The sequence below is a fragment of the Papio anubis genome, chromosome 1 (assembly GCF_008728515.1).
Source record: "Papio anubis isolate 15944 chromosome 1, Panubis1.0, whole genome shotgun sequence".
Lineage (NCBI taxonomy): Eukaryota > Metazoa > Chordata > Mammalia > Primates > Cercopithecidae > Papio > Papio anubis.
In genome coordinates, this window is record NC_044976.1 from 44,107,172 (window position 1) to 44,129,033 (window position 21,862).

The following is a 21,862-nucleotide window of genomic DNA, read 5'->3' on the forward strand; positions in this document are numbered from 1 at the left end:
GTAGAGGTAAGAAGTATGGAGAGACAGCTAATGAGTGTGGAGAAGCCTTCTTTTTCTATGGGAAATCACTTCTGGAGTTGGCAAGGTATGGATGTTGTATTTAAAAACTGAAGTTTCCTTGTTAGGATTGTTTTTACTAGCTTTGAGATTTCACAGGAACTAAGCAAGATTGCTTTTACCTAGAGAGTTTTGAAGGAGCTTGAAGTAGTGATCGAAGTTGTGAATGGCACTTGATACAATTAGTAGTTATATTTAAATTTTGACTTCTGGAGTCAATTAGGAGCAAAGATCTTTCTGATAGTAAATGATCCAAAGTTCAATGTAGGGAGAGAATCCTTAAAAGCACTGTGAGCTAGCTCAAAACAAGGACTGAATAGAGGACAACTGGAAAGAATTAGCAGGTGAGACTGTCGAGTAAAAAAGACTCTTACTATTGAAAAGTTCTTGGCTATGTTCTATCAGAATTTATTAACCAGAATAAGTTCTGTTTAGGGTATACAGACTAGCAAATGGTATCATCTATTTAATCTCAGTTCTGGTAAGTTTTTTTTTTTTTTTGAGATGGAGTCTCACTCTGTCACCCAGGCTGGAATGCAGTGGCATGATCTTGGCTCACTGCATCCTCCATCTTCTGGGTTCAAGTGATTCTTCTGCCTCAGCCTCCTGAGTAGCTGGGACTACAGGCGCGTGTCACCACACCCAGCTAATTTTTTATTTTTAGTAGAGACAGGGTTCAGCGTGTTGGTCAGGCTGGTCTTGAACTCCTGACCTCAGGTGATTCACCCACCTCGGCCTCCCAAACTGCTGGGATTACAGGCGCGAGCCACTGCACCTGGCCCAGTTCTGATAAGTTGTTTTTTTGTTTTGTTTTGTTTTAAGACGGAGTTTCACTCTTGTCACCCAGGCTGGAGTGCAGTGGTGCGATCTCCGCTCACTACAACCTCTGCCTCCCAGGTTCAAGCGATTCTCTTGCCTCAGCTTCCTGAGTAGCTGGGATTACAAGCCTACGCCACTATGTCCAGCTAATTTTGTATTTTTAGTAGAGACGGGGTTTCTCCATGTTGGTCAGGCTGGTCTTGAACTCCCGACCTCAGGTGATCTGCCTGCCTCCGCCTCCCAAAGTGCTGGGATTATAGGCGTGAGCTACCATGCCTGGCCTCTGGTAAGTTTTTAATCTCATAATCATATAGAACTTTCTCATGATTTGCCATGAAAATCTTGCTAGAGCATTTTTGGCTATTTAGAGAAATGGGTGGATACAGAGTTTGGGAAATAGTATGGTTCTGTTACAAATGGAATGCATATAGGTCTTGTTCTTTTGACAAGAGACATCACACTTTTCAGCGGCTGGATGGAGGAGTAGAGTATGCTTATTTCCTTTCAGTGCTCTTGCAGTCTTGATTTATATTACTAAAGTTTTGTTCATTGCTTCCTTGAATATAATATAGTTATATATTGCCTGCGCTTGGCTTACTCTTCCCTTGCTTTTATAATACAGGACTATATTTTCTGTCTTAGAAAAAATTGCTAGATTCTAGCCATCAAACCTTTGGTGCTTTCTCTTGTTCTCCTAGAATGGAGAATGGTGTGTTGGGAAACGCCTTGGAAGGTGTGCATGTGGAAGAGGAAGAAGGAGAAAAAACAGAAGATGAATCTCTGGCAGAAAATAATGATAATATAGATGGTATGTGGAGTTGCATGTGACATTCAAGAGATGCGACGTTGTATATTTCTTGTATACAGTGGTGGAAACAGGGCTCTACCTGTCCTGGATGGTCTCTCCTAGGATGCTTGGGGTGATGCCTGCATCGGGTAGAGATTGCAGTGGGGGTAGCTGTTTACTGAAACTGACAGCAGATTTTTCTAAGAGAATAACTTAATCTCTTAAGTAAATTTGGTTATTTCAGTTGGGGTTTTTTAAACCAAAAAGATAAAAGCAAGATTAAATTGGTGTTTTAAATACTATTACAACCTTAAATATTTTTCTGATGCAAAATTTTTTAAAACAGTCTGTGCAGTTCAGTTATTTTAATAGCGGTACTTTTAGAGCCCTTGTACATTTTTTATGTCTGCGAAAATTACATAATTTCTAAGCTGAATTTGGCTGCTAGAGTTTTACATATCAGTTGGGGGAGAATGAAAAACTTGGCATCTCTTACCTAACTGGTAATCAGAATGCTCAAGTAAAACAAAAGTTTAACAAGCTTGGGTTTCTTTTGCAATAAGTTGCTCTGCTAGCTGGGACGCTCCCTTTCCTTTTCTCTAGGGGGCAGATAGTTTTAAGGCCATCTGCTGAAACTTGGTAGGCTTTTTGAGGGTTTAAAGGGAATGTATTTTTAGTTTCCATTTATGCCTTTATCATTAAACTCGAAGACATGTTTATGCTTCATGTTCTTTAACCATGTAGAGGAAGCAAGGGAAGAGTTGAGAGAACAGGTTTATGACGCCATGGGAGAAAAAGAAGAAGCCAAAAAAACAGAAGACAAGTCTTTGGCAAAGCCTGAAACTAATAAAGAACAGGACAGTGAAGTGAAGAAGGGTGGAAGAGAAGATATGGATATAAGTGAATCTGCAGAGGAGCCACAGGAAAAAGTTGACTTGACTCTAGATTGGTTAACTGAAACCTCTGAAGAGGCAAAAGGAGGAACAGCACCAGAAGGACCGAATGAAGCTGAGGTTACTTCTGGGAAGCCAGAACAGGAAGCACCAGATGCTGAGGAAGAAAAATCAGTTTCTGGAACTGATGTCCAAGAAGAGTGCAGAGGAAAAGGTCAGGAGAAGCAGGGAGAGGTAATTGTGAGCATGGAGGAGAAGCCAAGAGAAGTTTCAGAAGAGCAACCTGTGGTGACTGTAGAAAAGCAGGGCACTGCAGTGGAGTTAGAAGCAGAGTCTTTAGACCCAACAGTCAAGCCAGTGGATGTGGGTGGGGACGAGCCAGAGGAGAAGGTAGTTACCTCTGAACATGAGGCAGGAAAGGTGGTTCTTGAACAACTGGTAGGTCAAGAAGTGCCACCTGCTGAAGAGTCACCAGAGGTGACAGCAGAGGCTGCAGAGGCCGCAGCTGTAGAGGCTGGATCAGAAGTCTCTGAAAAGCCTGGGCAGGAGGCTACAGTTCTCCCTAAGGATGGTGCAGTCAATGGACCGTCAGCTGTAGGAGATCAGACTCCTATTGAACCACAGACTTCTATAGAAAGACTGACAGAAACAAAAGATGGCTCAGGACTAGAGGAGAAGGTCAGGGCAAAGCTGGTTCCTAGTCAGGAGGAGACTAAGCTGTCAGTAGAAGAGTCTGAGGCAGCTGGAGATGGGGTTGATACCAAGGTAGCCCAGGGAGCTACTGAGAAATCAACTGAAGACAAAGTTCAGATAGCTGCTAATGAAGAGACACAAGAGAGAGAAGAACAGATGAAAGAGGGTGAAGGTAACCGGGATATGCAAGAGCTGCAGTGGGTGGAGTACATTCTGGATTTGACTCACTAATTATGGGTAAAAGTCAGCCTTCCATTCAGGATTTTCCGTCTGCCTTTGGATTAGGAAAGGGCTAAATGCAAAGGGGGGTAGTTTAACAAGGTTGTGCTAGTCAAGTAAGTTAAATCAAAAGCAGCAAGTGTTCTTTAGTTGGCTTATAAACTAACATTTTTACTAACTGCAAAATAGGCCTTCTCTGTGATTTCTGAGACTTGGCTAGCTATCAGTAACTTGTTGCATCATACTAGCCAATAAAGTGGGATGGAAAAGGTAGATGAGGGGTGGGGTAGGTAGGGAAATAGTGGGCTAGTAGGCTGGCAGAGAATGCTGAATGGATGTTCACTTGCATGCCTCTGGATTTTAAAATTTATTGTTCACATGACTCCTTTTCTGTGTGTTAGGAAGCAGGAACAGAGCAGTAGAATCCACTGAATTGGTACACTGAAGCAGGCCTGCCATTTAAATGAAGATAGTTAACCTTGACTGTTGTATCACCAGAGTTAAAGAATTCTGGTGCTCCTCTCTACCTTTAAGTCTTCAGGAAGTGTTTAGAGGCTTATTCACATTAGTTAAAACAGGCCCCCCACCACCTTCCCCAAGGCAACAAAAAACAGAACCATTAGCTCTCTTGCTGCTTTCCTTCCTCATTTCATGCTTGCTTCGGCTGCTAAACTGAATTTTTTGTTACTTAGAATATTATAAAGCGTGGATGCTTTCTATAATGCTATTGGTCTAATTGTGATTAAATTTCATTAAGATGTATAAGCCTCTAATTACTACATAACTGGCAAGTCTGACTTTTGCTATCATTTGAGGATTCTACTGTATATAAGGTTCATCTAACATTGGCATTAATAACCACAGGTATATTCCAACTAATGGTTACTTCTTGTAATTGCCAGACTACTTCAAGAGTTCTCTTCAGTTTTAGATTTTCAGAGACCCATCTTCAATACTTTGAGCTCATTCTTGTAAACTTCCTTCCACTATGTGCAGGTCCCTGTACTCCAGCCAGCACAGGCTCAGTAACTGGAAATGAATTGGCTAAAATGGTAGCACCATTGGGTTTCTTTTCTTTATGGAAAAAAGCACAGAACTAAATTCCTTTAAAAAAAAAAAAAAAAACCCAAAACAAAACTCCCATGTCTTGATCTTAATGATTGTGAGCAAGCTCTGCTGACTGGCTCCTAAGACCTTGAATGGTAAGCTACGATAGAGATGTCATAGTAGGATCATAATTAACATTGTTAGAGCTCTCTCACATATATTACATCTGATCCTAAAACAATACTATGTGGTAGGTAGTAGTGCCCAAGTTATAGTGATGAGGTTGAAGTTTAAAGGTTACATGACTTGTTTAGGGTCATAGTACTGAATCCAAACCAAGATCTGCCTTGAATATATTATTCTTCCCAAGTTACCACACATCAAAGAAGACAGTGTTCATCCCTTTCCTACACTCAGTTAGAAATTTTGTTGTGGGCTGGGTGACAGTGTTCATCGCTTTCCTACACTCATTTAGAAATTTTCTGCCTGGGCGATAGAGCCAGACTCAGTCTCAAAAAAAAAAAAAAAAAAACAAAAAAAAAAAAAAAAAAAAGAAGGAAATGTACAGTCCAACACATGGCAAAGAGTCAAGAGGTGGCAGTAAATAGGGTTTTAATTTTTAAGTGAAAAAACTGCTTGGAAGATTTCTGCAGAATGGTGCTGACACGTAAAGGAAAATAAAGCACAGAAAGTGGTTGAGTACTCGAGCCAGAAGTTTGGGTACCCAGCCTTCTCCTTACTGTGTGACTCGGGTAAATTACTTAAACCCCTTTCTCCCATTTCTTCTTTTGTAAAGTACGGAAAACTGTATTGTCTTTACAAGCAGAACAATACTTGATATACAACACCAAAAGATGCAGAATATGAAAAGCCTGGGGCTTTTCAAATATAGTTAATTTTTAAAATAAGTGACAAAATTTCTTTGTTTTTTTTGTTGGTTTTTTTTTTTAGAGACAGAGACTTGCTGTGTTGCCCAGGCTGGAGTGCAGTGGCATGATCTCGGCTCACTGCAACCTCTGCCTCCCGGGTTCAAGCCATTCTTCTCGTTCAGCCTCCTAAGTAGCTGGGACCACAGGCACATGCCACCATGTCCGGCTACCTTTTGTATTTTTAATAGAGTCGGAGTTTCACCATACTGGCCAGGCTGGTCTCAAACTCCTGACCAGGTGATCCGCCCACCTCAGTCTCCCAAAGTGCTGGGATTACAGGCGTGAGCCACTTCGCCCGGCTAGTTTTTTGTATTTTTTAGTAGGGCGGGGTTTCACGTGTTAGCCAGGATGGTCGATCTCCTGACCTGCGTGATCCGCCCGTCTCGGCCTCCCAAAGTGCTGGGATTACAGGCTTGAGCCACCGGGCCCGGCCACATTTCCTTCTAATAAAGATAATTGGTCTGTGCCATTTCTTTTTGAATCGGGTCTTGCTCTTTTGCCAGGCTGGAGTGCAGTGGCATGACAGTCATGGCTCACTATAGCCTCAAACTCCTATGCTGAAGCCATCCTCCTGCCTCAGCCTCTCAGACAGCTGAGACTGCAGGTGTGCACCACCATGCCCAGCTGGGGTGCAATGGTGTAATCTCAGCTAACTGCAACCTCCACCCCCCAGGTTCAAGCATTTCTCCTACCTCAGCCTCCCGAGTAGCTGGGACCACAGACACATGTCCCCAGGCCTGACTAATTTTTTTGTATTTTTAGTAGAGATGGAATTTCACCGTGTTGACCAGGTTGGTCTCGAACTCCTGACCTCAGGTGATCCACTAGCCTCAGCCTCCCAGAGTGCTGGGATTACAGGTGTAAACCATAGCACCTGGCCCACCATACACCATTATCTTTTCATATCCAAATTTCCAAGTGGGTCTGGGCTTAGTTCCCCAAAGTTAGACCAGATGGGTGGTTTTATTAACTCCGCCCATCCTCTAGCAGAATACGCAGAAAAGCTGAAGTAGATTTACATATTTAGGATAATTGACAGAAAAGTAAATACTTCATCTTCCCAATGTGTAGGAAAAATTAAATTGATATTGTTATCTTCTATTCCTACCTGGTATCTCTTCCTACTCGTACCAGAATGCTAGAAGACAACCTCTAATTTGAAACAAAGTATCTTAATTACTTGGAAGTTTTACATCAGATTTTTAAATTAAAATTCCTATAATTGCCTCAGAAGAATGTTATTGGTTCCTCTTGAGGAATCGGTACCATCTTCAAGGAATGGTGGGGAGCTAGGTTAAGGAGAAAGCCATTGCCATTAGTTTTTTTTTTTTTGGAGATGGAGTCTTGCTCTGTCACCCAGGCTGGAATGTAGTGGCATGATCTAGGCTCACTGCAACCTCCACCTCCCGGGTTCAAGCGATTCTCCTGCCTCAGCCTTCTGAGTAGCTGAGACTACAGGTGCACGCCACCACGCCTGGCTAATTTTTTGTATTTTTAGTAGAGATGGGGTTTCATTGTGTTAGCCAGGATGGTCTGAATCTCCTGACCTCATGATCCTCCTGCCTTGGCCTCCCAAAGTGCTGGGATTACAGGTGTGAGCCACTGCGCCTGGTAGTCGTTGTCATTACTTTAAAACCTTTCCCAACCCGTGCCCAGGTATCAATGGCAATGCCCTGATGTCCTCAGTAAATAAATTTGTTAAAGTATTTTCTAAGCTTCTTTGAAAATGGAATATTTTTGTGGTTGCTGCTGGTAAAACTCTTAACCTGACTATTGCTCTAAGGCCTAATTGCCATTTTTATATTCCCATTGTAAGGTGTTAGTATTTGAGCTCTTTTGGTGGTGTTAAAAATGCATAATGAAAGATGGCAGAGAGAGGTACATTATATCCAATTCATGAGTTGTTTGTATTAAAAAGCTTATTTTAATCACTTAACATTGTTGATTTGTCTAATCACTGACAGTAGAGCTGTTGATTAGGAGCCTGACCTTTAGATGGTTGACTTGTGAGTGTATTCAATATGGTGAGATATAGTGTTTATAAGGCTGCAGATTTTAGAGGTGTCATTAACAAGGTATAGGAGTAAAATAGGGGTTATAGTATTTCTTACTCAAATTCTGTACGTGCTAGAGCTGGCTGGAGTCTGTGACATGCTCATTGGTGTAAGTTGGTAAGGACTATGCTTTTTGCTCCACAGCTCAGTTGTGGGAAAGCTAGTCTCTTGAGCATTCTTGATCAGAATGGACTGGAATCATTTAACTTTGGTACTTTCCCAGGCTGTTAGTATTATCAAATGAATGGCTTAAAGATATCAGAGGCCGGGCGCAGTGTCTCACGCCTGTAATCCCAGCACTTTGGGAGGCCGAGGCTGGCGGATCACAAGGTCAGGAGATCGAGACCATCCTGGCTAACTCGGTGAAACCCCGTCTCTACTAAAAATACAAAAAATTAGCCGGGCGTGGTGGCGGGCGCCTGTAGTCCCAGCTACTCGGGAGGCTGAGGCAGGAGAATGGCGTGAACCCGGGAGGCGGAGCTTGCAGTGAGCCGAGATCACGCCACTGCACTCCAGCCTGGGCAACAAAGCGAGACTCCGTCTTAAAAAAAAAAAAAAAAAAAAAAAAAAAAAATCTATCAGAAACACTGACTGAGGTCTCCACCTGCTTCTGGCTGAGTGGATGGGAGCTTCTAGCCAGTGAATAAGAGGCATTAGCCAATGTATCTTATTCTGAATGGTCCAGGTTGACTTTTAAAAGAGAAACACTCAGCCTTTTACTTGCTGAAGGTCTGACCCGTAGACTAAGATTACACATTCTTAGTCTAGGTTACACTTGAACTAGACTGCACCCACTGACAATATATTCAGTTCAGGTGTTAACTCACTTGGATTAGCATCTGGCCTGTCCTATCTCTGAATATAGGTTGACACGTATATTAGAATCTCTGACTAGTCAGAAGATGTTCTTAGTTATATTCTCAATACTGAGGAATTTTTACTTCTAGAAACTGAAGGATCAGAAGAGGATGATAAAGAAAATGATAAGACTGAAGAAATGCCAAACGATTCAGTCCTTGAAAACAAGGTATGTTGTTAGCCACTCAGTACTGTTGTCAGCCTTTCTCTTTTTTTGGGAGACAGGAGCTCACTCTTGTTGCCTAGGCTGGATTGCAGTGGGGTAATCATGATCATGGCTCACTGCAGCCTAGACCTGAGCTTAAGTGATCACCTCAGCCTCTCAAGTGGCTGGGACTACAGGCTTGTGCCAACACGCCCAGCTAATTTGCAGGACTGTAGCTTACCTAGTTTAGGCATGATTTTTTTTTTTTTTTGAGATGGAGTCTCGCTCTGTCGCCCAGGCTGGAGTGCAGTGGCGCAATATCGGCTCACTGCAAGCTCCACCTCCCGGGTTCATGCCATTCTCCTGCCTCAACCTCCCAAATGGTTGGGACTACAGGCGCCTGCCACCATGCCTGGCTAATTTTTTGTATTTTTAGTAGAGACAGGGTTTCACCGTGTCAGCCAGATGGTCTCGATCTCCTGACCTTGTGATCCGCCCACCTCGGCCTCCCAAAGTGCTGGGATTACAGGCGTGAGCCACTGTGCCTGGCCTGTTATTTTTTTAAGAGAGAGAATCTCTGTCTCTGTTTCCCAGGCCGGAGTGCACTGGCACATTCAGGGCTCACAGTATCTTCAGCCTCCTGGGTTCAAGGAATCTGGCCTCATCTTCTCAGATAACTAGGTCTCCAGATGTTTGCCACCATGTCTGGCTAATTTGTTCTCTAATTTTATTTTGTTTAGATGGTGTCTTGCTATGCTGCCCAGGCTGGTTTCAAACCTGGCCTCAAGTGATTCTCCTGCCTCAGCCTCCAAAAGTGTTGGGATTATAGGCATGACCCAATATGCCGAGCCCTCGGCATGATTATTATAGATAACTGTCCCTTGGTTATGGATTAGGGATCCTTTATTCATGCCTAGGATGGGAGGATAAATTTGATTCTAGGGGTCCTGTGTGTTAGTATGTGAGCCAACATTTCACTGTTAAAATACCACTGACATGGCCATGACTTAGGATAGTATGTGGACCCATTCTCTAGATTTTAGGGAGAAAGTCCAAATTTTGAATCGTATATCAACTTTTTTAAAGCTACGCTAAGTTATACATTTAGATTTGTATTCTGAAAAGATGCCTATCCTTTTTTTTTTTTTTTTTTTTTTTGTTTAGTCTCTTCAAGAAAATGAAGAGGAGGAGATTGGGAACCTAGAGCTTGCCTGGGATATGCTGGATTTAGCAAAGATCATTTTTAAAAGGTAAAACTCTTGGTGCTTCTAGGCTTGGGTTGAGAGCTTGGTGGTTAAATAGAAACCAGTTAGGGTTAGACAGATACTGTTAAGGTTTTTGATCAACTTTCCTTCTTTTAGGCAAGAAACAAAAGAAGCCCAGCTTTATGCTGCCCAGGCACATCTTAAACTCGGAGAAGTCAGTGTTGAATCTGGTAATGCATTTTCCATTTTATACTCTCCTACCCTCTTCAGCTCCCTCGTTCTTCCTCTAATAGATTCTCTAGAACCCAACTTGATCTTTAAAAAGACAGGTCTGGGTTCCCTGTAGACCCTGGAACAATGAACAGTCTCTTTGAGTGGCACTCATAGAAAGTCTTTCAGTAGGTTTTTTTCTTCTTTTTGAGATGGGGTTTTGCTCTGTCGCCCAGGCTGGAGTGCAGTGGCATAATCTCTTCTCACTGCAACCTCCGCCTCCCAGGTTCAAGCAATTCTCCTGCCTCGGTCTCCCGAGTAGCTGAGATTACAGGCAGCCACCACCACGCCCAGCTAATTTTTGTATTTTTAGTAGAGATGGAGTTTCACCATATTGGCCAGGCTGGTCTTGAACTCCTGACCTTGTGATCTGCCTGCCTCGACCTCCCAAAGTGCTGGGATTACACGCCCAGCCTCAGTAGGTTTTTAAAAGTCATTTTGACATTCTTTATAGCCATGGGTCCTGGAAATAACTATAAACAAAAATGAAATGCTAAGTATGGACGCATTCCCGTAGGATGGGTCTGAATTCTGGAAGTATTTTATGTTAAATGCTGTCCATTTATTTGCTCTTCTTTTTCTCTTTGTTAGAAAACTATGTGCAAGCTGTGGAGGAGTTCCAGTCCTGCCTAAACCTGCAGGAACAGTACCTAGAAGCCCACGACCGTCTCCTTGCAGAGACCCACTACCAGCTGGGCTTGGCTTATGGGTACAACTCTCAGTATGATGAGGCAGTGGCACAGTTCAGCAAATCTATTGAAGTTATTGAGAAGAGAATGGGTGAGTGAAGACCAGCTGCTTCATGGTGATGTTGGATCCAGCAGTTAAGGGAAAATAACAGTTCTTTTTTGCGCCATTACTAATCATTTTATTCTTTTTAGCTGTACTAAATGAGCATGTGAAGGAGGCTGAAGGATTGTCTGCTGAATACAAGAAAGAAATTGAGGAACTAAAGGAACTGCTACCCGAAATTAGAGAGAAGATAGAAGATGCAAAGGAGTCTCAGCATAGTGGGAATGTAGCTGAACTGGCTCTGAAAGCTACTCTGGTTGGTTCTGTTAACATTTTGATAATAGCATGTTTGGTACCATTTATGTTAATGTTTCATTTGCCAGGAACTTTTCATCATGACTTGGTTTCCAGGGAGTTGGTGGGCTCATCTAATTATTCCTGTCGAATAATGCATTGGTTAAGAAGAAATACCCTGGAGCCCCAGACTATCTGGGTTTTAATTCCATACTTAAAATGGCCATGGGCATTTCTCTCCCTCAGTTGACCCATTTGTAAGTTGGGGATAATACAGGTTGAGATTCTTACCTGAATGCTTGAGACCAGAAGTGTTTCGCATTTCAGATGCTTTTGGATTTTGGAATATTTGCATCATACTCAACAGTTGGATACCCTTAATCCAGAATCTGAAATGCTCCAGAGAGCATTTCCTTTGAGTGTCAGTCAGATTAAGGAATGGGCTGCCCAACCTGTAGTACATATGTGTAAAATACACTTCTGACAGTACTGGAAAAATAGACATTTCTTAACAAATGTAAGTTGCTATTTCCATTTCTAAGAACTCATTTGCATAAATTAGTGACGCATTGAGAGGCATTGACCACAAATTGCCTGGTTCTGTTTTTGGCTTTGTTAGAATGTCCCAGAGCTTTTTACCCTGCAGGTAGGATATGGAAGATTATCAGGTACACTCTGTGACTATGCTCTGGGTGGCCGCTAGACAGGGATAGATGGGCCAGGGGTAGAAGATCTTGATACTATATGGAGGCCACTAGCATTTCAGGTCTTAGTTGTTTGGATGGTGATGGGTACCTGTTACAAGGCTGCAGGTGGCCTGGGTTCTATCCTGAAACCAATTTGGGTTTGCCATTTCTTGCAGGTGGAGAGCTCTACTTCAGGTTTCACTCCTAGTGGAGGAGGCTCTTCAGTCTCCATGGTGGGTATTCAGGTGGTTTTTTTGGTCACTTATATTAAGTCTCAGTGTTGGCTTGGTGTGGTGGCTCATGCCTGTAATCCCAGCACTTTGGGAGGCCGAGGCAGGAGGATTGCTTGACGTTTGGAATTCAACACTAGCCTGGGCAACATAGTGAGACCTTGTCTCAAAAAGACTAAAAAATCATATAAGCCTCAGCATTGATCTCATATAGCTTGTACTTTGCCAGATTGCTGGTAGAAAGCCAACAGATGGTGCTTCCTCATCAAACTGTGTGACTGATATTTCCCACCTTGTCAGAAAGAAGGTAAGTCTACATGTGGTGATATTTCCCACCTTGTCAGAAAGAAGGTAAGTCTACATGTGGTGTTTCTTTCCTACCTTTTCCTCAGATTCCATTTTTAATACCTTTCCTATAAACCTCTCCCTATATAGTTGGTGCATATAAGACACTCATTTTCCAAAGGGGGTAAGGATTTGTGAGTGGAGACAGTTTTTGTTGTTGTTGTTGTTTGTTTTGAGACGGAGTCTTGCTCTGTCACCTAGGCTGGAGTGCAGTGGCACCGTTTTGGCTCACTGCAAACTTTGCTTCCCAGGTTCAAGCGATTCTTCTGCCTCAGCCTCCAGAGTAGCTGGGATTACAGGCGCGTGCCACCATGTCTGGGTAATTTTATATTTTTAGTAGAGACGGCGTTTCACCATATTGGTCAGGCTGTTTTCAAACTTCTGACTTCGTGATCTGCCCGCCTCGGCCTCCCAAAATGCTCCCAGCTGTGGAGACAGTTTTTATTTGCACACCTCTTTTTGCAAACACTCCTGGCCTTTTAAAGCCCATAGAATTACCATGAAAGCTGCAGGGGAGGATTGGATTAGCAGCTGGCAGGTGGCAGGTTTTCTTTGACAGTAGTCATTCAGCAGCAGGCCTGTTGGTACTTAATTCCTGAGTCTGCCTTTTGCCTACAGTACTGGTGGCTCTTTTATTTTGGTGGATAGGGGAACTCATTTTTTTTGAGATGGAGTCTCGCTCTGTCACCCAGGCTGGAGTGCAGTGGCGTGGTCTCGGCTCACTGCAACCTCTGCCTCCTAGGTTCAAGCAATTGTCCTGTCTCAGCCTCCCAAATAGCTGGGATTACAGGTGTGTGCCACCACACCTGGCTAATTTTTGTATTTTTAGTAGAGACAGGGTTTCACCATATTGGCCAGGCTGGTCTTGAACTGCTGACCTCGTGATCTGCCCGCCTTGGCCTGCCAAAGTGCTGGGATTACAAGCGTGAGCCACTGCCCTCAGCCAGGGAACTCTGAATTCCTGTTGTGTTTCCTGACTCAAACACAGGAATTCAAACCCGTACAGTGATTACCATTCACATCTCACCCCAACCCTGTCTCCTTGTGCTTCCGGAGGGGCCTGAAGTGGTATGGTGGGACAGATTAATTTATTCTGAGAGTACAATTTGGCATCTGCCTATGGCTAGGGAGAGAGACCCTCAGAGCTATGAATCCTGGTGTTCAGGATCTTTGCACCACAAGGGTTAAGGAAATGTTTTGCAGTTGTGTTTTTAAAAACATTAAGCACATTTGTGAAGCCTTCACAATTATATCTTTAGAGGAAACCAGAGGAAGAGAGTCCCCGGAAAGATGATGCAAAGAAAGCCAAACCAGAGCCGGAGGTGAACGGAGGCAGTGGGGATGCTGTCCCCAGTGGAAATGAAGTTTCGGAAAACATGGAGGAGGAGGTGGGCAGTTAAGCAGGGCTTAGCTTCTTGCCTCATTCGTTGTTCTCAGGACCTGGGGAAATCAGTCCTCCCAAGTGCATGCTCCCCACCTTGAGCCTGTTAACAACTGTTGAGTGCATTCCTCACAGGAAACGGTACTTGTGCAGGAAAACAGTTTGGTTATGGGAGTGTAGGATGACTCACTGACAAAAGGAACCTGTATATCATAGGTCCCTCGATGAACATAGGAGAAGGCACTTGATTGGCAAAACCATTAGGTCACTTCCTTCCATGTAATATGATTATTGGCTCTGTCAACCCATTATCACAGAGCATTCAAGAAATACTGCCCTCTTAATATAGGGAGCAAAGCAGAGTTTGGGTGACTTGTATATGCTTCCTCTCACTGAGGCCTCAGTTACGTAAGACAGAACGGCTTAAATTAGGCTCACTCATGCCCAGGCTCTGTGTGTCTTCCAGGCTGAGAATCGGGCTGAAAGCCGGGCGGCAGTGGAGGCGACAGTGGAGGCTGGAGCTACAGTTGAAAGCACTGCATGTTAAGAGGCGGCACAGCCCCCCTCCCAAGGGAAAGTGTTTTTGTATATAATGTATTTTTTCACTTTTGGAGGATTCTTTTTGTATAACTTCAATAAAGATTGTAAGCAAAGGTTGAGGCTTTGATGGTTTTTTTTCTTAATTATTAGCTGAATCTGCCTTGGAACACTCCTGGTTTTACATAGTAGCCAAAGGTTTTGTTCTGGTCTTCTGTACTGATCTGTGTTCCTGATCCTAATTCTTATCTGTCTAATGTGGAGGTGATCAAGTGTGGCTGTAGGCCTTTATTTTCCAATGGTGCTATATTCTGTTTTCAAATACTTCACTGAATCCAGCTGTCTTGCAAAACCTTTAGTGGTGCTGTCCCTGGATGGGGCTACAAAAACAAGACTTGGTGAAGATCTTGCTCTTTGGTGCTGAAAATGGATTATGGACTTCGGCTGTGAGCCAGGCCTAGAATGGTACTTGTCCTATATCAACCTAGTCTTCAACTGGGGCTATAATCCTGTCCTGGAAAAAGAACTCTGAAGAAAACCTGGGTCAGGGGAATGATTCCTAAGGAAAACGGTCTGCATCTGAGCTCTGGTTTGAAAGTAGCCACGGGACTGATGGTGGACACTCCAGATGTGGTTGGAAGCATATGTGGGGAGGCTGGCTGGTTGAGTTTTGTTATTTTCTGTATAGAAAGGTTGAGATATATCAACACTTGGAATTGTCACCCATCAACTGAATTGACTTCTCAAATAAAGATGCTAAAAATCTCCTTGTTTGGAATTATGTTTAAAGATCTTACAGTGGGATCTTAGGCTGTGTATTTTTGAGATGGAATCTCGCTCTTGTCGCCCAGGCTGGAGTGCAATGATGCGATCTCGGCTCACTGTAACCTCTGCCTCCTGGGTTCAAGAGATTCTCCTGCCTCAGGAGGCTCCCAAGTAGCCAGCACTACAGGCGTGTGGCACCACACCTGGCTAATCTTTGTATTTTTGGTGGAGACAAGGTTTCACCATGTTGGCCAGGCTGGACTCGAACTCCTGACCTAAAGTGATCTGCCCACTTCGGCCTCCCGAAGTGTTGGGATTACAGGCGTGAGCCACCTCACCTGACTGCCTGGAGCATTTCTGTGTGTGATAGAGGGTTTCAAAGGCAGGAATGAGCCCACCAGTCCAAGGATGCTGGTGGTGAGGGCACTAGTATTAATGTTATACCCGTTGGGCTCTCACTGGTATCTAGAGTTCAGGGCTCACTTGAGACTGAGCTGCTTCTGACCTGACCCTTAGTTTAAGTATCAGGATCTGAATTCCAAACAATGCCTGCCCTGCATCACCACTAAAATTTAGTAGTCGTGACATCCATAGGGCTGCTTTGTTGCACTGGAGGCAGAGGGAGCTATGGCTGACCCCTAAATTCAAGCCCATTTTTCAGACTAAGTTTTTCTGGGCTGGTCACAATAACTCATGGTTGCAGGATCTCTGGCTTATCCTGGGTGTGGAGTTTCTTCCTGATGATGCCCTTGCAGTGTACCAGGTCCTCATACTTTTCCCCCCTTTCTTGGTCAGGACAGTCATGATATAGTTTAATCCCAGGCACTTGACCTCCTCTGGTTGGCACTGGGGTCTAGGGCTAGGCACAGTATCTAAGCTAGGATCTCACATGTGACCTCTGGGTGGGGGAACAGCCTTGGGCTGTACTATCCCGGAATCGAAGTACATAAGGCCTCAGGAGCTTCCTGTTTGTTGGTACCTTGACAACCTGAAAGGTTTCCTGGCAGAAATACTGAGGAAACAGATTTAAGTTTGGCAATAAAACTGGCTTTACTAAAAAATCCAGTGGAAACTAGTGGGAATTTAAAGGTCCTTTAGTTGGAATTAAAGAATGCCCCCTAGTCACCTTTCGGAGAACTTTGTAAGTGCCAGACAATATCATAAATACCTGACAAACTCATTTAATCCTTAGCCTGTTTTAAAAAAAAAAAAGAAGAGGTACAGAAAAGTTAAGGACTTATGGGAGGTGGTAAAACTGGTTGGAGCTCGTATTCTGTACTCAACTGCTAGTTGCTTCTAGACCCAATGTCAGAACATGGAGTAGTAAAAGCTGTAGGTCTGGAAATAGGCCCCAGTCCTGTGCATGTTCAGATGCTCATCCCCACATTCACTTGGGTTCAGAAACTCACTGGGGGCAAGTCAGAACTGTGGTGAGGGCCCAAACCCTCATCTCTATCCTTGACTCCACTGAGGGGCTCTTCTGTACGAGGTGGGGGATCAGCAAAGCCAGATGTGGGGGTGAGGAAGTTGGCTTCCGGTGAAGATGTGCTTGACACCTGTGGAACAGTGAGAAGGCAGGTTTTGAGCAAAAATGTAAAGGTTTAGCACACAGATTGTGGAGTTAGGCTTCCTTAGAGTCTCAACTTACTGTGAACCAAGTTAACCTGGTCCTGCTTTGATTTCCTTATCTGTTACAGAGTAGGACTTCACAGAGATGTGAGGATCAAACAGAAAAGCATTGGTAATGACTGGCATACAGTGGTCAATAAAGTCTGGCTATTAGCCACACTGGTATGGGTAGCTGTGGTGTCCCTAGCTGCAGCTGGGCCCTCACCGGAGGTGGGTACTGGTACTCATGGGCACTTGCTGGATTGATCTCTGCCAGTGTCTGGACAGCTGCATCTCTTGCATTCACCAGCCGCAGAAAGAGCTCAGCCTGACCTGCCTGAGGAGAGATGAAATGGTATTGCACTTGTACCTTGCTGTATGCCCAATCCCCACCCACCACACTCACCTGAGGAATCCCATTCAGCTGCCTGAGGCTAAGGCTGGGGTCCGGAGGAAGGGCCCGAAGTGGGAGGCGCCAGCGGCCGCTTAGCACCCGCTGATCTTGGTCAAATAGCCCAAGTGAGACCCAAGCCTTTGGCTGTGGTGCCCTAGCCCATGCCAGGCCCTGCCAGACCTGCAGCTCACAGACCAAAGATACTGATGGTGAGGGTGGCAGTCTGTAGAATAACCAAAAAGCAGTGTCGGAAGCCAGAGCTGCAGTCCCTTCCTAGGACTTAGCCCTTTAGAGGCAGTGGCCTCTGTATACAGATGAGAAAACTTAGCAGAGTGATGGATAAGCCTTAATTGTGGCACCTACTGACCTGGGCACAGGCTGCCTGCTGGCAAGGATAGCACAGTTGCCCATGGGCCCGGGAGCAGGAGGTGGGGGCAGGCAAATGGCTGGGGGCAATGCTGTGGTCCTTCCTGTATCCTGTCCATCGCGTGCCAAGCCAGTCCTTAGTTGCACCCAAATCCAGGAAGCCTCAAGGCCCCACAGGAAATCATAGAAAATGACCAGGCCAGCCCTGGGGAACACAAGTCTTAGCACAGAAACACCCAACTCCTTTCAACCTCTCTCCTCTCAGGCAGGTTCCTAACCCTATCTGGCCCTAGTGGGCTCCCTTAACCAGCAGTGCTGGCCAAGTCACAGAGGTGTGAAAAGTGGCATGGGCCTCACCCAGAATCGTAGGGTGCAGGGCCCAGCACGTCCGATGTGGGTAGGAGGAAGTGTGGGTCCAGGCCCAGGTTTCTGGTCATTGTTCCAGGAAGCTGTGGCTGTGGGGAAGATAGTTGACTCCTCCAGAAGGCCTTTTAGCTGCCCAAGTTCCCCCAACTGCTCAGAGCAGAGCTGCCCGCAACCTATTCCCCCCTCCACCCAGTGTCTTCACAGCCTTTCCCCCACCCAGGAACCGAACCTCCGTGAAGCCTGGAAGTGGTGGCAGTGGTGGTGCCACTGGCGGTGAAAGGAGTGGGGGATCTCTCCTCCCCTTCGGTTGTAGGCTGGCACCCCACAGGAGTCGCAGATCCCGGGGCCCTAGGAGCAGAAGAAGAGTTAGGGTGCCCCTAAGTTGGACAAAGCAGGTAATTAGCTGAGATACCCACAAATGGGTTGGCGGAGCCCTGAGGATACAGGGACACACACGTGCAGACTAGGGGAGTCATAAACACGGGACTTGTTCCCCATGCACTGGCTGCCCGAGCCAGGCCTGCTGGGGAGAGGTGGGATGGGATAGGGTTGGGGTGCTCACTGACCCAAGACTGCCTGACTCCGCTGCATTTGCAAAGCCAAGATTTCTGCCTCCAGGCGCCGGTTTTCAGCCTCCACTACTGGAAGCTCCCCTGAGGTGGCACCTGCCCTTCCTGCAATGAACAAGTGTGACCTGTCACCTTTGACCTCTGGTGACTGGCCGGGTCCAGCTGCAAGCAGCTCTCCAGCGCTAAGGCTCTTCGGATAAGGCTGGACTTGTCAGCTCACATCCTATCCACAGCCACAGACCCTCCCTCGAGTTCTTTTCTCCTCCCAGGACTGACCACCGCTGCCGAGAGGCCCTCCTGTTCACCTCTGCGGGTCTGCGACCGCTGCAGCTCCAGTGCAGACGCCTCCACCTGCAACTGCCATATCTGGCCCAGCACACCGGGGTCCCGGCCTCCGTCTCGAATGTAGGCCTCCCGCAGGGCCCTAGGCAATGGGGAACAGGAAGGCCATCTTTCCAGAACTGCTCAGCGCTTCGTCCCATGCCCATCTCCAGACCCCGGCCCTCACCCGATTTCGGCAGCCAGAGTTCCTGGGTTGGCCTTTAGCACTGGAGAATAGAGTTTTGCCTCTCGACCGGAGCTCAGCGGGTTCCTGGGGTGGCAGGCGACACGCAGGGAGACGGTAACGCATCAGGGGTCCGGGGCTCCAGCCAGCCCGCCGGCCCCTCCCACCCCGGAGCCGCATGTTCCGGGGTTCCGCTTCGTCGGGGTCTCACCCTGGCTCCGCCTGCAGCTCCTGAATGCGGGCTCCCAACACCTCTAGAGCTCCCCGCGTCCTACCGGCCTCAGTTCGTAGTTCTCGAATCTCCTGCTCCAGGCCGAAGAGGCGGGATATCCCGCCCCGCGTACAGGCCACACCTTGGAGGCGCCGGCTCAGTTCTGAGGGAATGCGGGCCGAGTCAGAACCGGCGCGAGCAAGCTTAAGCCAAAGGGTAAGGGCAGAGGAGGTCCTTGGTCCCCGCCCCCCATCTCCTTCACCCTGGCCGCGTTGCTGCAGGGCCCAGCTCTGCGCTTCCGTCTCCGCCACGCGCCTCGCGCGAGTCCTGAACAGCGCTCGCAGCCGCTCGCTGGGGCTTCCCACCGCCTCGGACATGGGACTCTGAGGGCGCGCCTCGGAACGTGTCCAGGACCCCGCGAGCACCCTGGGGACCTCTGTTATCCAGGGCCGCATTTCCTGTAGGGATAGCCGCAGCCACTGCACCTGGAGGTAACAGCGATCCGCGATCTCTGTGTGGGCAGAATCTGTCCCAAGTATGATCTACAGGTTTGGGGAAGACGGTCAACGTTTTGAGCCCTGGGGAAAGGTAGGCAGCTGTACCTCCTCTGTTAACCTCTTTAGAGCACATTTACTGGCCTGCTGGTCTGGGAGGCCCTGGAGATCTTGTGGCACAACCTGGGGACAGGGTGTAGGAGGATGAGGAATTATAAAGGTCCTGCTCCTTTGAATCCCCACCCATGGCCATGGAGGCCCTTACCGTGGCCCCTTGGGGTTCAGTGGCAACTGAGGCCTGTGCTCCAAATGTCTTCTCTTGGGTCGGGTGGCCAATGCAGAAGCGCTGTGTGTGGGTGGCTAACAGAGCTGAGGAGCGGAAAACCATGTCACAGGTCCCACAGGGCAGGAGCGCTGGCTCCCCAGAATGGGAGTCCATGGGATGGGACCTGTTTCCTGAAACAAGTCAAGACCTGCAGAAGGGATCAAGGGCAGGGGAAAGGCAGAGGAGGATGAAAGAGACAGAAAGCCAGAGGCCGAGAGGAAAGGCCAGGTCTGTTAGGTCTGCCAGATCTTCAAGTTTGTTTGGTGAGAGCCTTAGCTCCCTGGACAGCAACCACAAGGCTGGGCAGGTCAGGAGAATGGGTGGGGACACCTTGGCCATTTGGGAGGAGCCACTGGCTTGAAAAAGTGTTACAAAGTCTGAACGTGGGCAAGTCTCTTAACTGTAGCTTGGTTTCCCTATTAATAGAGGAAAAAACAGTTGCCTCCTAGAGTAGCTGGGCCCTTATCACTCCATCATTGGTCATTTAATAGCCTCTAAAAGGCAGGCATCATCTTTTTCATTGCTGTACTCCTAAGTGGATATAAGTAACAGTTTGTACCATTCTGCAATCCAGAGAACTACATGGTAAAGGAGGCACACTGACCTTTCCAGCATTCTGCCTGGAAACCACATCACACCAGAGATAGCAGTCTTTCCCTAACTCGCATTCCCTGATTCGTTTTTCAGCTGTAGACGGAGATAATCAGCACAGCCCAAGAAGCTGTGGGTGAACACAATGAACCTATCAGATGAGGGAGTCAAGTCCACAAAGAAACCCCTTCTCTCCCAAGATTGGCCAGAAGCCAGAAAGGCCCTGAACTGTTGGTGAAATTCTTCACTCCCACTCCCAAAATATATGCAGGAGCTCTGAGGTGACCACATATTTCTTAAGAAACCCCCTTTATTTATTTATTTATTTATTTTTGAGACGGAGTCTTGCTCTGTCACCCAGGCTGGAGTGCAGTGCAGTGCTCACTGCAAGCTCCGCCTCCTGGGTTGACACCATTCTCCCGCTTCAGCCTCCCCGGTAGCTGAGACTACAGGCGTCCGCCACCAAGCCTGGCTCATTTTTTTCTATTTTTTAGTAGAGAGGGGGTTTCACCATGTTAGTCCAGGATGGTCTCCATCTCCTGACCTCGTGATCCACCGCGCCTGGCCAAGAAACCCCTTTTCTTAACAAGACAGGGACTTAAGACATTTCCCAACACAGTACCTAAAGCTGAGGTATGGCCCACCAGCAGCAAGTGACAAAGTGTTCAAGGTTATGTCATCTCAGTTCAGCTTCATTCCAACTGACACCAAGAGCACATTTTTAGAAATATGTTCTCAGAAAACAAGTAAATGGCAAAGCCCAAATCGAAACCTACTTTTCAACAGCTAAGTTTGTCCCGATTTTCAGTGGTTAGACTTTTGACTGTTTGACTTTATAATGGTGCAACAGCGATAGGCATTTGGTAGAAATACTACTACCAATCCCCCCAACCCCCCTCAAGAGACAGGGTCTCACTCTGTCATCCAGGCTGGATTGCAGTGGTGCCATCATGGCTCACTGTAGCCCTGACCTCTCTTGGAATCAAGCAATCCTCCTGCCTTAGCCTCCCAAGAAGCTGGGACAACAAGCGTGTGCTACCAGGTGGACCTGGCTATTTTGTTTCTGTTTTTGAGATAGAGTCTTGCTCTGTTGCCCAGGCTGGAGTGCAATGGTGCGGTACAGGCTCACTGCAACCTCTGCCTCCTGGGTTTAAGCAATTCTCCTGCCTCAGTCTCCTAAATAGTTGGGATTACAGGCGCCTGCCGCCACGCCTGGCTAATTTTTTTGTATTTTTAGTAGAGATGGGGTTTCGCCATGTTGGCCAGGCTGGTCTTGAACTTCTGACCTCTGGCGATCCACCCACTTCAGCCTCCCAAAGTGATGGGATTACAGGCGTGAGCCACCATGCCCTGCCGGACCTGGCTATTTTAATGTTTTTGTTTTTTGTAGACAGGTCACTGTGTTGCCCAGGCTGGTCTTGCACTCCTGGCCTTTTCTTAGATCACTGTCTATTCTCTCCCCTATGGGGCTGGGCACTCCTTGCATC

General features: G+C 46.5%; 2 protein-coding genes across 11 annotated transcripts in view; one reads left to right on the plus strand and one right to left on the minus strand.

Annotated features, from left to right (window-relative positions):
- NASP (nuclear autoantigenic sperm protein) overlaps nt 1–14,948 on the plus strand; it is a 38,175-nt gene extending 23,227 nt beyond the window's left edge. For 4 of the 8 annotated variants that reach the window (XM_031668077.1, XM_031668081.1, XM_031668082.1 and 1 more), the window contains 12 exons: nt 5–85; nt 1,575–1,684; nt 2,408–3,421; nt 8,446–8,525; nt 9,666–9,751; nt 9,863–9,936; nt 10,568–10,756; nt 10,858–11,024; nt 11,865–11,921; nt 12,148–12,225; nt 13,523–13,651; nt 14,111–14,948. In XM_031668077.1, coding sequence (XP_031523937.1) covers nt 5–85; nt 1,575–1,684; nt 2,408–3,421; nt 8,446–8,525; nt 9,666–9,751; nt 9,863–9,936; nt 10,568–10,756; nt 10,858–11,024; nt 11,865–11,921; nt 12,148–12,225; nt 13,523–13,651; nt 14,111–14,191 — 2,146 coding nt within the window. In that variant the 3' untranslated portion in view covers nt 14,192–14,948. Of the gene's footprint in view, nt 1–4; nt 86–1,574; nt 1,685–2,407; nt 3,422–8,445; nt 8,526–9,665; nt 9,752–9,862; nt 9,937–10,567; nt 10,757–10,857; nt 11,025–11,864; nt 11,922–12,147; nt 12,226–12,269; nt 12,491–13,522; nt 13,652–14,110 lie in introns of those variants that run through there. The other 4 variants (XM_031668090.1, XM_031668091.1, XM_031668083.1 and 1 more) reach the window with 3 other exon arrangements.
- Nucleotides 14,949–15,971: 1,023 nt separating this feature from the next.
- On the minus strand, nt 15,972–20,777 carry CCDC17 (coiled-coil domain containing 17). Of its 3 annotated transcripts, XM_021941014.2 has the most exons (13): nt 19,725–20,777; nt 19,568–19,642; nt 19,228–19,450; nt 18,966–19,128; nt 18,758–18,841; nt 18,555–18,673; nt 18,247–18,354; nt 17,910–18,028; nt 17,672–17,769; nt 17,316–17,519; nt 16,961–17,171; nt 16,781–16,891; nt 15,972–16,502 (listed from the first exon to the last, which is right to left on the minus strand). In XM_021941014.2, exons 1-13 carry the CDS (start codon nt 19,896–19,898, stop codon nt 16,344–16,346), a joined length of 1,848 nt encoding a protein of 615 aa, XP_021796706.2. In that variant the 5' UTR covers nt 19,899–20,777; the 3' UTR covers nt 15,972–16,343. The 3 variants fall into 3 exon arrangements, 2 of the variants coding, with proteins under 2 accessions (XP_021796706.2, XP_031523954.1); XR_647320.4 differs by having other exon boundaries at nt 16,595–17,171; nt 18,966–20,777; XM_031668094.1 differs by lacking the exon at nt 17,316–17,519 and having other exon boundaries at nt 16,781–17,171; nt 18,966–20,777.
- Between the last annotated feature and the right edge of the window lie 1,085 nt (nt 20,778–21,862).

What these genes read in the sequence shown, in the direction of transcription:
- CCDC17 (XM_021941014.2), bottom strand. Translation starts at nt 19,898, where the DNA reads ATGGACTCCCATTCTGGGGAGCCAGCGCTCCTGCCCTGTGGGACCTGT. An exon ending in CACTTCCAGGCTTCACGGAG is followed by an intron (nt 17,770 to 17,909) that starts GTTCGGTTCCTG and finishes TCTTCCCCACAG; the next exon opens with CCACAGCTTCCTGGAACAAT. An exon ending in AGCTGAATGGGATTCCTCAG is followed by an intron (nt 16,892 to 16,960) that starts GTGAGTGTGGTG and finishes ATCTCTCCTCAG; the next exon opens with GCAGGTCAGGCTGAGCTCTT.